This window comes from Trachemys scripta, chromosome 12 (assembly GCF_013100865.1).
Source record: "Trachemys scripta elegans isolate TJP31775 chromosome 12, CAS_Tse_1.0, whole genome shotgun sequence".
Taxonomy (NCBI): Eukaryota; Metazoa; Chordata; order Testudines; family Emydidae; genus Trachemys; species Trachemys scripta.
In genome coordinates, this window is record NC_048309.1 from 36,423,916 (window position 1) to 36,439,310 (window position 15,395).

Sequence of the window (15,395 nt, forward strand, 5' to 3'; positions counted from 1 at the left end):
CAATCTGGGGTCAGAAGTATTTCATACAATAAACGCCCAGGCACTTCACATGAACCAGGGGCTGTCAGTGTGAAGATAGAGAGCAAACAAGAGAAGATTCTTCTCTGACATGCTAAGTGTCCTAAGGAATCAAAGCAGGAATGAGGGAAAAAAAGCCCTCTCTAGAAATATGAGGTTGTTCTTTCATTGCAAAAATAATCCCGGGACACCAATTAACATACTATATATTGTATTTAAATATAATGCTCTCTCTGGCCTTAGCAATTCTTGGTTTTAATTACACCACCTGAGTCTTGGGTCTTGGATTGTGCTGAGGTTAAAGTAGATAAGAAAATGCTGCCAATATTTTTATTGGACACAAATTGGCTTTTTTAACTAAGAGGAAACTGTCAGTCACAAAAATAAGTTTTTTTCCAGAACAGTGATATTCTTTTTTGTTGAAGCATAAAACTGGCAACTGTAAATGGAATTTTTTCTGGGTTTAGGTGGAACATTTTGGTTTTCATTTGCCAAAACTGAATATACGTTCATATTAGTTTGGGGTTTTCAGTTTTTCAATGAAAATCTGTTTCTCTCCCCACCTCCATTTTCTGGGCAGCTCAGATAGGAAGTTCTGGATCTACAGTGACACTTCATCAACCTTGACTCTACACCTTCGGCGGAGGTGAAGTTATTAAGTTGGCATAACAGGCAACTTACATGAGTGGGAGCGAAGTTTTAGTGTAGACACTAATGTAGATAGGTCGACGTGAGCTGCCTTGTCTCGGCCTAACTCTGCAGTGTAGACCGGGTTCCAAAAAGTTTTAGAAAGTGCTGGAAACGAGCATCGACTTACACCCTGATGTCCTATAAATAAGAATCACCCCAGTTCAGGGTCCACATAAATCCTTTAACTCCAAACCTTAAGAAGTTACTAAATAGAAAGGACATTCACATTATCCAAATCAGTAACAGTATGGCCCAGTCCAAGGAACAACTAACTGGATGATCTAGTTCATGACGGCAGGCCTGAAGTATCAATGACTCATGTGATTAGAGGTAGGTTTTTCTTGTACTAATGCCATTAGTTGTATTAATTCTGTTTGTCATTTACAGTTTTTAATTCCCAACTTTAAATCTCGTCTTGAAGCACTCTCTGTAGCTACATAAGTGAATGTTTCTAATGGAAGGTTAATCAGATAAGGTGTTACCATAATTAGTTGTTAGTTGAAGCTTTGCAATGTTAGTCTAAGAAAGACAATAAAGAATTGTTAGCCAGCAGATTTTGCATGGCCTACCAAGAAGAAAATATATCTAAAGGTCATGAGCCATTGGTGCAGCTGTTTAAAATTGGTTTGTGCATTATGATTGGCAATGCTACCTAACAAGTTATGGTTGGTTCAATCTCTGTGGAGGTGCAGGTCAGGAATGGGACCTGGAGACTGGACTGCCCTTTGCACCATCCAGATAGGCTTCGCAGAATAGAGCTGGCTTATTGGTCTTCAGAAGGACCAATCGGCCGGTTGGTGATTATTAGTGACAGTGGGTATAAATCATGAAATCAATGGGAGTTAGGCATATTTGAGGACCCTGCTAGGCACCTATCTGAATATTTAGGTGTCTAAATGCCTTTAGCACTTGGCCGTTAGTCACTTTTCAACATTTCACTCCTCATCTCCTCCGTTGCCCAGCAGAGGTTTATGTCATTGTTCCCCAGGATACCTTGTCAAGCATTCCGTGTGCCCATGTTTAAATCCTGAAGAGTATGGCAAGGCTGTAACATCAACCCAGGGATTCAGTTGTCAATAGGAAGTGGAGCACCCAGGCCACGTGGAGAATTCCCCAAGCACACCGTCCACTGGGAGTGCAGCAGTGATGAGCTGCCAAAATATTAACAACAGGTTCACACCTCCTCACCCCATGAGGGGGTCGTGCCCCCCCCCATACTCCTGCCATCCAACCCCCCATGTTCCTTGAGGCCCCCCCAGAACCCCTGCCCCATCCACCCCCTTTCCCTGTCCCCTCTCTGCCCCCTGCCGCCCCATCCAAACCCTCCTCACATTCCTGGTGGCTCCCCGGGATCCCTGCCCCATCCAACCACCCCTTCTGTCTGTCCCTGACTGCCCCACACTGCCCCATCCAACCCCTGCTCCTTCCTGACTGCCCCCCGGGACCCTTGCCCCCATTCAATCCCCCTGTTCCCTGCCCTCTGACTGCCCCGACCCCTATCCATCCCCCACAAGCCCCCGAACTCCCCTGCCCTCTTCCAACCCCCCCTCCCTGCTCCCTGCCTGGAGCGCTCAGCCGGGTCCAGGTCTGGGTCCTCTCGGCTGGGTCCGGGTCCGATCGGCCAGGGCTGCTCGGGCTGGACTGGAACTGGCGCCACGGGGCCGGAGCCGCTCGGCTGGGACCGGGGCCGACCCTACGGGGCCTGAACCGGGCCGGGCCAGAGCTGCTCGGCTGGGACCGGGGCCGGCGCCGCAGGGCCGGAGCCGCTTGGCTGGGACCGGTGCCGCGGGGCCTGAGTCGGGCCGGGACTGGGCTGCGGCGTTTGGCGGGGGCCAGGCCAGGGCCAGGGGGCCGGGCCAGAGGGAGCCGCTCGGCTGGAGCCGGACTGGGCCGCACCGTGCCTCCCTGCGAACCGGTGGGAACTGGCTCCAGCTCACCACTGGAGTGCAGAGCTGTGATTATCCCCAGTTGGCATTGCAGGAATTCAGTAGAAAACCACTTGAGACTGGGCAAAATTCATCTCGTGTGAGTCCACTGGATTCCAGGGAGTTACACCGGGAATTGAAACGTAGTGGGAGTCCTTTGGCTCATTTGAAAAGCCCACCTTAAGTCATCTATTTTTCAAAAGAACACGTAGAAGCAGAGATTGTGGTAGATACATTTCCTCCACTCCCTGCTCCTGGCCAATGTGCTTCAACCTCCTCTGCAGAAATCCCTTTTGTGGGAGACAGGAAAATCCATTCTTCAAGGTCCATGGCTCCTGTCTCATTATCAGCAAGAGAAGAAACTAGTGAGTTTTGTTTGCACAATCCCCAGTCTCTTCTATCTGCATGAATGAGGGAGGCAACCAATGACTTCCCATGGTTATTCTTGCCAAGGGCAGATAATGGAGCACTAAACCTTCAGGTCAATTTCTGTCTGTGCTGCAATCACAAGTAAAACTGATTGAAAAATTCCTGTCCAATCTGTTTGTCCATGGAAAATTTGGTTTTCAACCAAAGGAATAATTTTGTAAAAAATGTCTGCTATGTGGGGAAAACAAACACCCCAACATTTTTTGTCTGAAAACTGAAAACTTTCATGTCTCTACTCTGAAATGAAGCCTCAGCATCTCATGGGAGCTGTACTTCAGTTGGATTATGATCATATTCTCCTTTATGGACTGGACTCCCTAGCCACACTACATCCCCCATGATGCAATGCAGCCATGGAATTCCCATGATACACCACTGTAGCTCAGGAAGAAGGAAACCCATGGTGTAGATGTTGTCCTCTTCCTTTCTCACTCCTTTCCCCTGAGGTGTGAAGATGTGTTAATGCAAAAGACTGGTTTGGAGCTGGTTGGAAAATAGAATTTCTGTCTTGTGATAAATTCCGATATCTTGATATTTATTTTCATCTTAAATAGGAGTGAAGAGTACCAGTATCAAAAATTTTCACAGAATGAAAAATTCTCAAGAATTTGATTAGAAAATATCAAAATAAAAAAATATTGATTTTTTTTTAACTAAATGCTTTGACATTCCGATGAAAAGTCTATCATGTAGAAATATCAGATCAAAATGAAAAATGTCCTGAGGAAGTGTCAGTCTGACCTTAAAATGACATTGAAACGATGTTTTACATCAAAATGCCATTTATTTTTTTAACATTTGAAATTAGCATTTTGAAATGGGAAAAATATTTGTAAATGATATTTTGAAATTCATTTTAAGCAGATATTTTGAAATGGAAAATGGAAATACTTTGAGCTCTTCCTGGGATTTTCAAAGGGACCAAAGTTGATTAGACTCCAACATTAGACCCCAGCCTGACTCTGATCCTCACTCTTGGTTACAGGGCCTTGTGATTCCTCCAACTTCAGCCTGGTGACTCCCGTCCCTGCTGAGCAGACCTCAACCCCGCTGTGACCGCTAGGCAAGACCACCTATGCCCCAGTCCCTTACACACCGCTGTATATTTATTTTATCTTTTGTAATTTCTTATTGATCTTGAAGTTCTACTTTGATTAATAAAACTTAAATGCTGTAAAGAAATTTGGATGCTCTCCTTTAGGTCCTCCCTTTGAAAGAAATCAGTTAAACCTCTGCTTAACTTTAAACTCATTTTTAAGTCCCATTAAAGTTCCTATATGTCCTATAGTACATGGAAGGGAGGCATAGCTCTGTGGTTTGAGCATTGGCCTGCTAACCCCAGGTTTGTGAGTTCAATCCACGAGGGGGCCACTCAGGGATCGGGGGCAAACATCTGTCTGGAAGCAGGAAGTTGGACTAGATGACCTCCTGAAGTTCCTTCTGACCTTGATTTTCTATGATTCTAGTGCCTGAAGCAGGGTCCAGTAAAGCAACACCAACATTCAAAATTATGTGAACAGTATAGTGTCTCTCCTAATGCTCTTATGAGCTATCTATTCTATCTACTTAATGTACAGTGCCTGACCTGTAAGCTCTTCTGAGTGCTTAGTGTAGTATTGGGGAAGTGTTCAAATCCTACTGTGATGAGTATGGTATAAGAATATATATAGACTAGCCCTGACTAGCATAAAATAGGTGCTTATCAAATCCAGGAGTGGGTCCCTGGTGCCAAATATATCCTTCCAGATTTTTCCAAGCTACCTTACACCAATATATGCATTTTCTTTTAGGTAACACTGATTAAAAGTGAGAAGATAAAAAATTAAGCCAGTGTTTGTAATACTAATGATTGGAATTTAAAATTAATATTTTCATAAGTGTGATACGATAAAATCATAGAATCGTAGGACTGGAAGGGACATTGAGAGGTCATCTAGTCCAGTCCCCTGAACTCATGGCAGGACTAAGTGTTATTTAGACCATCCCTGACTGGTGTTTGTCTATCCAGCTCTTAAAAAACTTCACAACCTCCCTATGCAATATAGTCCAGTGCTTATCACCCTGACAGTTGGGAAGTGTCATAAACAGATAAGTTAAGGGTTAATGCCTCTTTTACCTGTAAAGGGTTAAGAAGTTCACCTAGCCAAGTTGACACCTGACCAGAGGAACCAAAGGGGGAACAAGATGTTTCAAAAGGAAGGAGGGAAGTTCCCTTTGTCTTAGGTCAGTTTCAGTTTGGCCGGAGTGGAAAAGATCAAGGAATCAGCCTCTTATCAGAGTAGTGAATATTAAGGAAGGAAATAAATAGGTTTATTATTATCACTTTAACCCAAGCTGCCTTCCACTTTCAAATTCTCACCCAGTTCCTCCCTCTTTGTCAAAATCAAATCTAGAACAGCCTGTCTCATAGTAGCTTTCTCCACCTTATGAAATAAAAAATGGTCTCCAATACATTCCAAGAACTTGTTGGATAATCTGTGCCTTGCTGTGTTGTTTTCCCAAAAGATGTCTGAGTAGCTGATGTTCCCCATCACCACCCAGGTCTGTGCTTTGGTGGATTTTGTTAGTTGTTTAAAAAAAGCCTCATCCACCTCTTCTTCCTGATCTGTAGTGGACCCCTACCATGACATCACTCTTGTTTTTTTATCCCTTTTATCCTTAAGCAGAGAATTTTCAACAGGTCTGTCTCCTATTTTCATCTCAACCTCAGTCCAAGTATATACATTTTTAATATATAAGGCAAAAATTGGCATTTTAAAATATATTTCATTTTGGATTACATTTGAGGATGGATTACATTTCAGATTTGAATGCAGCTGTCCAGAAAATAAAAGAAAGAAAGAATTTATATCAGGATATATTCTTTCATTACATATGTTTATTTTATTAAAGTTATGCCACATTTTACATTTACAAGAACCCTACATGAAAGAATTGATTTGTATATGACATTTCCCTCAAGAGAATACTTTTTCCTCCACTACTTAAACCATACGTAATGGAGTTCAACATGAAAATCAAGCTATATCTTGAGGAATATGAAATGTATCTTGCTGAACATGTCTGAAGGAATCGTTTCAGAATGTTAAGATATCTAGAATGTGTCTTGAGCAATCTGGAACGCATAATAATCAAGAATATGGCTGGTGGACTCTCCAAGGAGTCTAGAATAGATCTTCAGAAATATAGAACTATTCTTGAAGTACCAGAAATGTATCTTGTGGGTCCTGCATTGCCATTAGAGGAATCTACAACATTATTTGAGGAGTATGTGGTGTATTTTGTGGAATCATTTTTTACCTACTAATTTCCTTAGGGCGGCTTTCATTTCCTTGTTTCTCAGACTATATATGAAGGGGTTGAACATCGGAGTCACAATGGTATAAAACAGAGAGAACAGTTTGTCAGTGTCCTTTGAGTCCCTTGACTTGGGTATCAAATACACTATCATACCAGAGCCATAGAATAGAGTCACAACAGTGAGGTGTGAGAAGCAGGTGGAGAAGGCCTTGTGTATGCCCTCGGCTGAAGGCATTTTCAAAATCGTGCTGGCGATTTTAATATAAGAGATAACAATTAAGAAAAAAGGGGTGATTATGAATAGCAAAACGGCCATAAACACAGCAATTTTATTCCTGTAGGTGTCCATGCAGGACAGCTCTAGCAAAGAAGAAATGGTTCACAGAAGAAATGGTTAATTTCACAAGACCCGTGAAAGGGCAAAGAAAAAACAAATATGTCTACCCAAAATGAACCGGGATGTTGACAAGCCAGGACCCAGCTACCATCCTAGCACAAACATCCCTGTTCACAATAAGTGTGTAATGCAGGGGGTTACATATAGCCACGTAACGGTCATAGGCCATGGCCTCCAGAAGGAAACACTCTGTGCCACCTAGTAAAAGTAAGAAATACATCTAGGCAGCACAGTCGGTGAATGAGATACTTCCATCCTCTTCCAGGCAATTGGCCACCATCTTGGGCAGGGTGACTGAGGTGTAGTAAATCTCCACAAAGGACAATCTCCTGAGGAAGAAATACATGGGGGTGTGCAGGGCAGAATCCAACTCTGTGACCAAGACAATGACACCATTCCCTAGCAGGATCACCATGTAGATGACCATGAAGACCACGAAGAGCAAACCCTGCAGGTTCATGAGGTTGGAGTATCCCAAGAGGATGAAACCAGGTGTTGTGGTGTGATTTCCAGTCGCCATTGGATAGGTGCATTGGATCTGCAGAGACAACAAAGGCAGAGGACAAGGGCATGTCATTTACTCATAGTGTTGGCCTTGACCCATACCTTTTTCTCACAGGGATACTTTAGATGTTTTCTTACTTTGTACTTTGTGCTTCTTTAAATGTTTTATATATTATTTAATTTCATAGAATCATAGAAGATTAGGAGACCTCAGGAGGTCATCTAGTCCAATCCCCTGCTCAAAGCAGGACCAATCTGTTGAAGGCTGCTATCAAATCCCCCCTCATTCTTCTCTTCTGCAGACTAAATAAGCCCAGTTCCCTCAGCCTCTCCTTGTGTGCCCCAGTCCCTAATCATTTTCGTTACCCTCCTCTGGACTCTCTCCAATTTCATCCCATAATCTATTTATTTAATTTAAATATATAATTCAAAATAACAAATTCTATGTCTTATATTTAGGCTCACAATTTGATTAATACTGGTGCTGTAACTGGAAAAAAATTTAAGTACATCCAGGAAGCCACAACTTATGTATAGTGGGGTCTAATGTGTTATCAATAGGATAAAATTAGTGTCATAAACCTCAGCCATGTCTTGCTAGGGGGCCTGTTGACTGCTCTGCCCTGGGGCCTGGAATTGCTGTTGGTGGGCCTGTTTCAGGCTGTGATGATCCCCCTCCATACCATGCCACCCTTACCTCTGTGGTGCTGCTGGCTGTGGTGCTGCCTTCAGAGCTGGGTGGATGGCCAGCAGCCACCACTCTCATGATCACCCCCTACAATAGTCTTGAAACCCCCTTTTGGGTTGGGGCCCCCAGTTTGAGAAACACTGATATAGATGTACAAGACAGGAAATATCCTGCCTATGGGTGAGCAGTGTTGTCAGTCAATTCAAGGTCATTACAGGGCACTCTGTTCACACTGGAATGGAGGTATTATGATCCTGATTCAACAAGACACTTATGTATGTACTGAACCTTTAGCACATGAATAGTCTCACTGACTTCAAGAGATTCCTAGAGCAGATCTCTTAGAAAAACATGCAATCTGATTTTAAAATTGTCAGTGATGGAGAATCCACCAGACCCCTTGGTAAATTGTTCCAATGGTTAATTACTCTCACTGTTAAAAATCAACACCTTATTTCCCAGTCTGGATTTGTCTAGCTTCAATGTTGAGCCATTGGATGGTGTTAGACCTCTGTCTTCTGGGTTGAAGAGCCCATTATCAAATATTTGTTCCCCACGTACTTACTTATAGACAGTAATCAAGTCACCCCTTAATCTTGAGCTCCTTGAGTCTATCACTATCAGGCAGGTTTTCTAACCCCTTAATCATTCTTGTGGCTCTTCTTTGAACCCTCTGCAATTTACCAACTGCTTGTACACAAAGCATAACACATGCTCCTGCTCCATGGAGCTACTGCCTGTTATAAAGAAGTATAAAAGACAAAAATAAAATTACAATAATACTAAAAATAATCCCCAAATTCACCAGCCTTACCAGTGATTCAGGCTTTTATTCCCCAGCCTTGACCTGTGATCTTAAAGCCCTGACTAAGACATAGATTCTATTCTGTTTCCCACACAAAGAGCGTAAGCATACACTTCCCAGGTGAACCTTTAAAAGCTGTCTAGAAGATTTGGACACCCAGTTCACATTGTTTTTATTGGAAATTGGGTGACTGAATCCCACAAGCAGTTTTGAAAATCTCAGTCTCAAAAACTTTTTATTTTATGTTAGAGGCAAACAGCAAGAGAAGAAGGAACAAAAGTAAAGTCTCCAGGACAGAGAGAACAGTGTGTGTATCTCCTCAGTAACAGTTTTTTTTTAGCAGGAAGCACAAAATGGTAGCTGCCCTCAGTAGACTCCAAACTCTTTAGACCCCAATTCAGCAAGGTATGTGTGCCCATGATTAACTTTAAGCACATGAGAATTCCCAATGAGTTCCATAGGACTACAAATAGGCTTAAAAATTGGGCATGTGATTATGTACTTTGCTGAAATGGGGCCTTAAAGAACAGCACAAGATTGAATCCAGCCATACAGCCACCAATAAAGCAAAGAGTTTATAACAGTTGTGGCTCAATGGTCTGCCAATGTTGTACCCCTAGCAGATTCCCATTTGGGGCTGAAATCTTTCATTTTATTGTTGAAATCTTTTGACCAAAATAAGGACGTTTTTCACAAAATCCCCCCCTCAAAATTTTTGTTTAATTGAAAACCCAATTTTCCATCAAAAACAGCTACACGGCAGAAATGAATGCAACCTTGCTTGTCTGTGGCAGAGCCCTGTACTCAACTTATGTCATTTGCAGTGGGTGTGTGATGCTAGGAAAGTGCCCAGAAATAATTCCTGAGAACACTGGCTTGGGAAGGGCAAAGCCAGAGTTAGACTCTTAGGAAAAAGGATTCAATCTAGATTAGCCATCTCCTAAATGCTCTTATTCTATGGCAAGGCAATTTAGGGATAGGGACAGTCACATTGTTCCAAACTGTGCATGAAAAGATGGTGGAGATGGTTTTATTCCATGCCTAGGATTTCAATATTGCTGTCGGGTTTAGGCTGTCATGCATTGTTATGTGATTATGATTTTATCTGAAAGAGAATCTCATTACCATATTCAGTTTGAAGACTTGCTATGGGTTCTCCAGACAGCCCTTATGCCATGGCCCCAAAATAAGAGATCATGGAGGCCCTGAAAAAAGTTCTCAGTAAATTTACGGCTTTCAAAATCATTTCACCCATCCAAGCTAAGTTAGATAGGCCAAAGAAAAATGGATCCAAGAGCCACAGCTTGGGTTGCCCCTGTCCATGGCCTTTTAACTCACCCCAGGGGGAAGGAGTGACTAATTGGTACAGAACAATTTCTTTAATAAATAAAATCTTTCTCTGTTTGCGCATTGTCCATGGGCAAAAGTTGGTCAGAAATGAAGAAAAAAAAAAAAACTAACTGAATTAAAAAAGTGTTATTTCAAAGTTGTTCTCATTTGGAGGGGTTGGGATCTGAGCCATTTTTCAGGGGTCTGAGTTTTTTCACAGAGTATTTTAAAAAATATTTTATGAAAAGCATGTGGAAGACAGTTACTGAATTTTGCAAATAGGGAACACGTGGATTTTAATTTTTTAAAATCTATTTGCTGATGTTTGGTGAATTAATAATTTCACTTACCAAGTCTGTATTGAATTGAACACAAAATGCCAGATAAGTTCCCCCCCCAAATTAAAAATTTCTACAGTGTGGCTATAATTTTTGCCAATGTTCAATTTGGGTGAAAAATAATCATTTTTCTATGAAATATTTTTTGTTCCCAAAAGGTTGATCAGCCACAGCCATGAGCTGATGAGGACTGTCAGGTTTATTCACCAAGAATATTCTTTGTACAGTCCATGGGCTAACATTCATTCTCAGGCTATGTGACATCCAGAACCTGAGTTGTTTTCATTGGGTGCACAAACCACATGGTATAATTCTCTTTCCTGATTGGCTGAGTGTAGATGTTGGCCTACACTTACTGCTGTGTGTGCTCAGTGTTCTGAATGCTGTGCAGATTTGCTTTGAGTTTGCTGTTTGTGGAACGTCCCTGATGAAAAACCTGCAAAGAGACATTCAAGGAAAGGAAACATATATGGAAGTGGACTCACACGAAGGACTTTGGCAGGAGCTCTGTGAAGGGGCAATGAGTAGTTGCACTGTCCAAGGAGCAGATAAGGAGACCAATTTTGTTCTTAGGTTCTACCTTTGCTCTGAAGAAGAAGCATGAACCAGTTCTATAGCAAGGGCTAGAGTCACAAAAGGACTTAGGTGCCTAACTGCCACTAAATCCCAGAATCAGATATCACCGCGATTCACAACCTCCTCACTCAGCTGCCTCTGAAGCCTGTAGGTGCCTAAACTTGTTTGGAGTCAGTGCCTAAATTTTTGCAGTAAACGTTCCCTAGGTACGGATGTTTTGGTCTCTGAGCTCACATGCTGCTGCTCTACTCTGGGCACCCAGACGCCTAAGCCCGAGCGCAATGCACGAAGTGAGGGAAGAAAGATGTTCCTCCGCCTGAGTCCACTGCTGGGCCTGGTCTGAGAAAGACGCTCAGAACATGCCGATGGGGGCCCATAGGTGAACTCGCACAAAATGAGGAGGTGGAGCCCCCTCATCACTTTTAGCCGAATGGGTATGGGGTGCACCTGGGATGTGGGGGACCCCTGGTTGAAAGTCACCCATCAGCTGATGGAGAAAAAGGATTTGTCATGTCTCAGGTGAGTGCCCTCACCACTAGGCTATAGGCTATTCCAATGCAAGGCCCCCTCAGACTGATTATGGGATTTAGGCACTGAAATTAGGGCTAGCTCCTAAATCCCTTTGTGAATCCTGCTGGGATTCAAAAAAGCATTTAAGCAGGGTAGACACCTAAATACTGCTGAACACCCAGCACACAGAGACAAAGTGATTTGCCCAAGGACATACGAAAATTGAAGCTGGGTCTCTTACACCTGATGCTTTAACCACTGTACCATCCTTCCACCCAGCTGTTAAAGGGCAAATTAAAATCTTTTTAGTTTGTATCCTCTCTGGGGGCAGGGCCGGTGTAAAACATGAAGCAGAATGAGGCCCTAGTTCTGGCTGCAACTTTGGTTACCTACCACAAGAATAAAGAAAAACAACAACAGCAATTAATTCCAAATGAATCTTTATTCAGGATGTGAATTTAATTCAGTTTTTGAGGAAAGGGTTCTGGGAAATGGTTTATGATATTTATCCTGCTCTATTAATAACTGGATGAATCCAGGTATCAGTTACATTGTGTGTGTGTGTGTGTGTATATATATATATATATATATATATATAAATTGGGCATCAAGATCCTTGCCACAGCTTGGAAACCATCACCAGAATGCAAATTATGAGCCAGATCCTCAGTTGTTGTAATTCGGCATCATTATGTTTATTTCAGCATAGTGACGCTGATTTACACCAGTAGGAGATCTGGGTCATCAATTGAAATGGAGCTATGCTGGGAATGTAGCACCTCATTGCTGTCCAAAAAGCATGTTTTGGGGAGTATACATCATACTGTTCATGCAAACAGAAGCAGCAGAATCCTTGCTTTAGGTGCTGAACTCAACCATAAGGACTTGACCACACCGGGACATACTATGGGATTGTCAGAAGTGCCTAGATGTCTAACTGCCTTTGAAATTAATAGACATTAGACTCCATGGTTGTTTGGAAAACCCCCACTAGGTGCCTTATCTCCATCCTTAGGCACTTAAATATGTTTAAAAATCTGACCCATAATCATCCCTTGGAGCATGTCCTAGTGGACAGCAAACCCCAGGTTACTGTGGTCCATGGAGGGCACCAGCTAGGATACAGCTTTGATGGCAAATTCAGCACGTAGAGAGATAGGTACGGGGCAGATCTCGATCAATAACTCATGCACAAGGAGGCCATGTTGTGGACGCCGTTGGGAGTACAACATGGGATTTCCTTGGCTGCTAAATCTGGTGGGGCCTGGACCGGATCTGCAGCTGGTACAAACTTGCACATCTCCACTGATTTCGATGGAGTTATGCTAGTTTGCACCATCTGAATGTGACCCAATGTTTTTCATTTTAAAACCTTCCTTTTTTTCTCTACTTCCTTAGAAAATCCATCAGTCTAGTGGCCATTGTCCTCAGGGCGTCATTCACATCCTTGTTCCTCAAGGAGTAGACCAGGGGGTTGAGCAATGGGGTGACCAGGCTGTAGAGAAGGGAGAATGTTTTGTTTAGGTTGACAGCAGAATTGGCTGTCGGCACCACATAGACAATGGCCAGTGCCCCGTAGAAAGTGCTGACCACAGTAAGGTGAGAGGTACAGGTGGAGAAGGCCTTCCACCTCCCAGTGCTGGAAGGGTTTTTTACTACAGCTGTTATGATAAATGCGTAGGATATGAGGGTTAGCAGGAAGGGGATCAGGGTGGCCGTAGCGGAGAGCAAGAATGCTGCTAAGGTTATCAGGTGGGTGTCACTGCACGACAGCTTGACCAGGGGCATGAAGTCACAGAAGAAATGGTCGATTTCATTAGGGCCACAGAAATGTAGTCTGTAAATCCAGGCCATTATCACCGGGTTGAAGAGGAAGCCACCCAGCCAAGAGCAGGAAGCCAGCTCGACGCACACCCTTGCGTTCATGAGGGCCATATAACGCAGCGGATTGCATATCGCCAAGTAGCGATCATAGGCCATCACTGTTAGCAGGAAGCTTTCGGTGGCTGCCTGGGAGCCGAAGATATAAAGCTGTGTGACACAGCCACTGAAGGAGATCGCCACGCCCTTCTCAGCCAGGAAACCTTGCAGCATTTTGGGGACAATGTTGGATGTGTACCAGATATCCAAGAAGGACAAGTTCCCCAGTAAGAAATACATGGGGGTGTGAAGGCCCTGATCAGCCAGAATGGTGACAATGATCAGGGTGTTCCCAGCCACGGTGGTGAGGTACATTAGCAGAACCAGCACAAAGGGACCGATCTGGAATGGGTAGAAGATCCTGAACCCGCGGAGGATGAATTCTGTAACGTTGCTTTGGTTTCCCCTCTCAACATTTGCCATGTGCGCAGTGTCTAGAGAAAGCACAGCGCACCAATAAAGCACAGACAGACAATAAACCAGAATGATTCGGGGACTAGACCCAGCTTTTAAAGCTCGATAAATATATTTTATCCCTACGGTTGAAAACACCCTTTGCTGAAAGATGGTTGACCGCTCCCAAAGAAGAGAAAGAATGGGAAGGTCTTACTGCCTGCATTAGATTACTCCTGGAGCTATTCAAGGAAAGATGGGCCAAATTGAATGAACTGATAGGACCAACCGCTCATGGAACTCTCACAGAAACAATGGATGAGATTCAAAATCTGCCATGGGGATTTGGATGCCAAATTTCCATTAATTGTAATGGGAACTGAGCATCCAAGTCTATCGGGGGCTTTGAATATTCCTCCTATGTGTTTACCTATGGTTGGCATATGGGGGTTTGGCATGCAACTCCAATTACTCTACAAAAATCCCAGCTGTTACTCATTGAGTATTAAGATCTACACTGTCTCAGTTCTGCTGGTTCCCCAGACCTTTTCGTTAGTTGCCACCCACTCTTTTAATATTTATCTAAGAATAGAATTTGAACAGTCAACATTGCTCCTTGTCTTAAATAAAAAAAGTGGGGGGTCAGATTTCCAAAGGCACCTAAAGATGCAGATAGTTGCCTAGTGGGATTGTCAACAGTGCATAAGCAGTTTCAGTGCCTAACTCCCATTGGAATCAATGAGAGTTAGGTGCCTAGGCACTTTAGAAAATCTCAATCAGCACCTATCTGACTCGTTAGGAGCCTAAAAACATTAAAAAATCTGCCCCAGTAACTAAATTAGCTCAGCTCTGAAAATTGATGATCCCTTGATGATTACCTGTTCTGTTCATTCCCTCTGGGGCACCTGGCATTGCCCACTGTTGGAAGACAGGATACTGGGCTAGATGGATCATTATGACTGACCCAATATGGCCATTCTTATGTTCTAAAGCAGCGGTTCTCAAACTTTAGCAACCCGAGGAACCCCATTTTGATTTAAAAATTTTTGGGGACCCCCTACCCCGCCCCTTGTCTGAGCCCTCACCCCCACTCGCTCCATCCCCCTCCCTTTGTTGCTCACTTTCCCCCACCCTCATTCACCTTCATCAGGCTGGGGCAAGGGCTTGGGGTGTAGGGGATGAGGGCTCCGACTGGGAGTATGGGTTCTGGGCTGGGGCCAGGGATGAGGGGTCTGGGGTGCAGGAGGGGGCTTCGGGCTTGGGCAGGGGGTTGGTGTGTTGTGGGGGTGAGGGCTCTGGCTGGGGATGCGGGCTCTGGGCTGGGGCCAGGAATGAGGTGTTCGCGGTGCAGGAGGGGGCTCTGGGCTGGGAGGTTGGGGGGGTGCAGATTCTGGGAGGGATTTTGGGTGCAGGAAGGAGCTCTTGGCTGGGGCAGGGGGTTGAGGTGCGGGGGTGGTGAGGAGTGCGGGGTCCTGGTGGTGCTTATCACAGCTCCTGGAAGGGGCCACTACGACCCTGCAACTCCTAGGCACAGGAGCGGCCAATGAGACTCTGTCTGCTGCCCTCACTCCTG

The 15,395-nt window shown here is 44.0% G+C and overlaps 1 protein-coding gene and 1 pseudogene across 1 annotated transcript; both read right to left on the minus strand.

The window, feature by feature from the left end:
- Positions 1-6,351: 6,351 nt before the first annotated feature.
- LOC117885598 lies at positions 6,352-7,279 on the minus strand (annotated as a pseudogene).
- Positions 7,280-12,895: 5,616 nt separating this feature from the next.
- Positions 12,896-13,852, minus strand: LOC117885381 (olfactory receptor 11A1-like). Its single transcript, XM_034786694.1, has one exon. It carries the CDS (start codon positions 13,850-13,852, stop codon positions 12,896-12,898), a length of 957 nt encoding a protein of 318 aa, XP_034642585.1.
- Between the last annotated feature and the right edge of the window lie 1,543 nt (positions 13,853-15,395).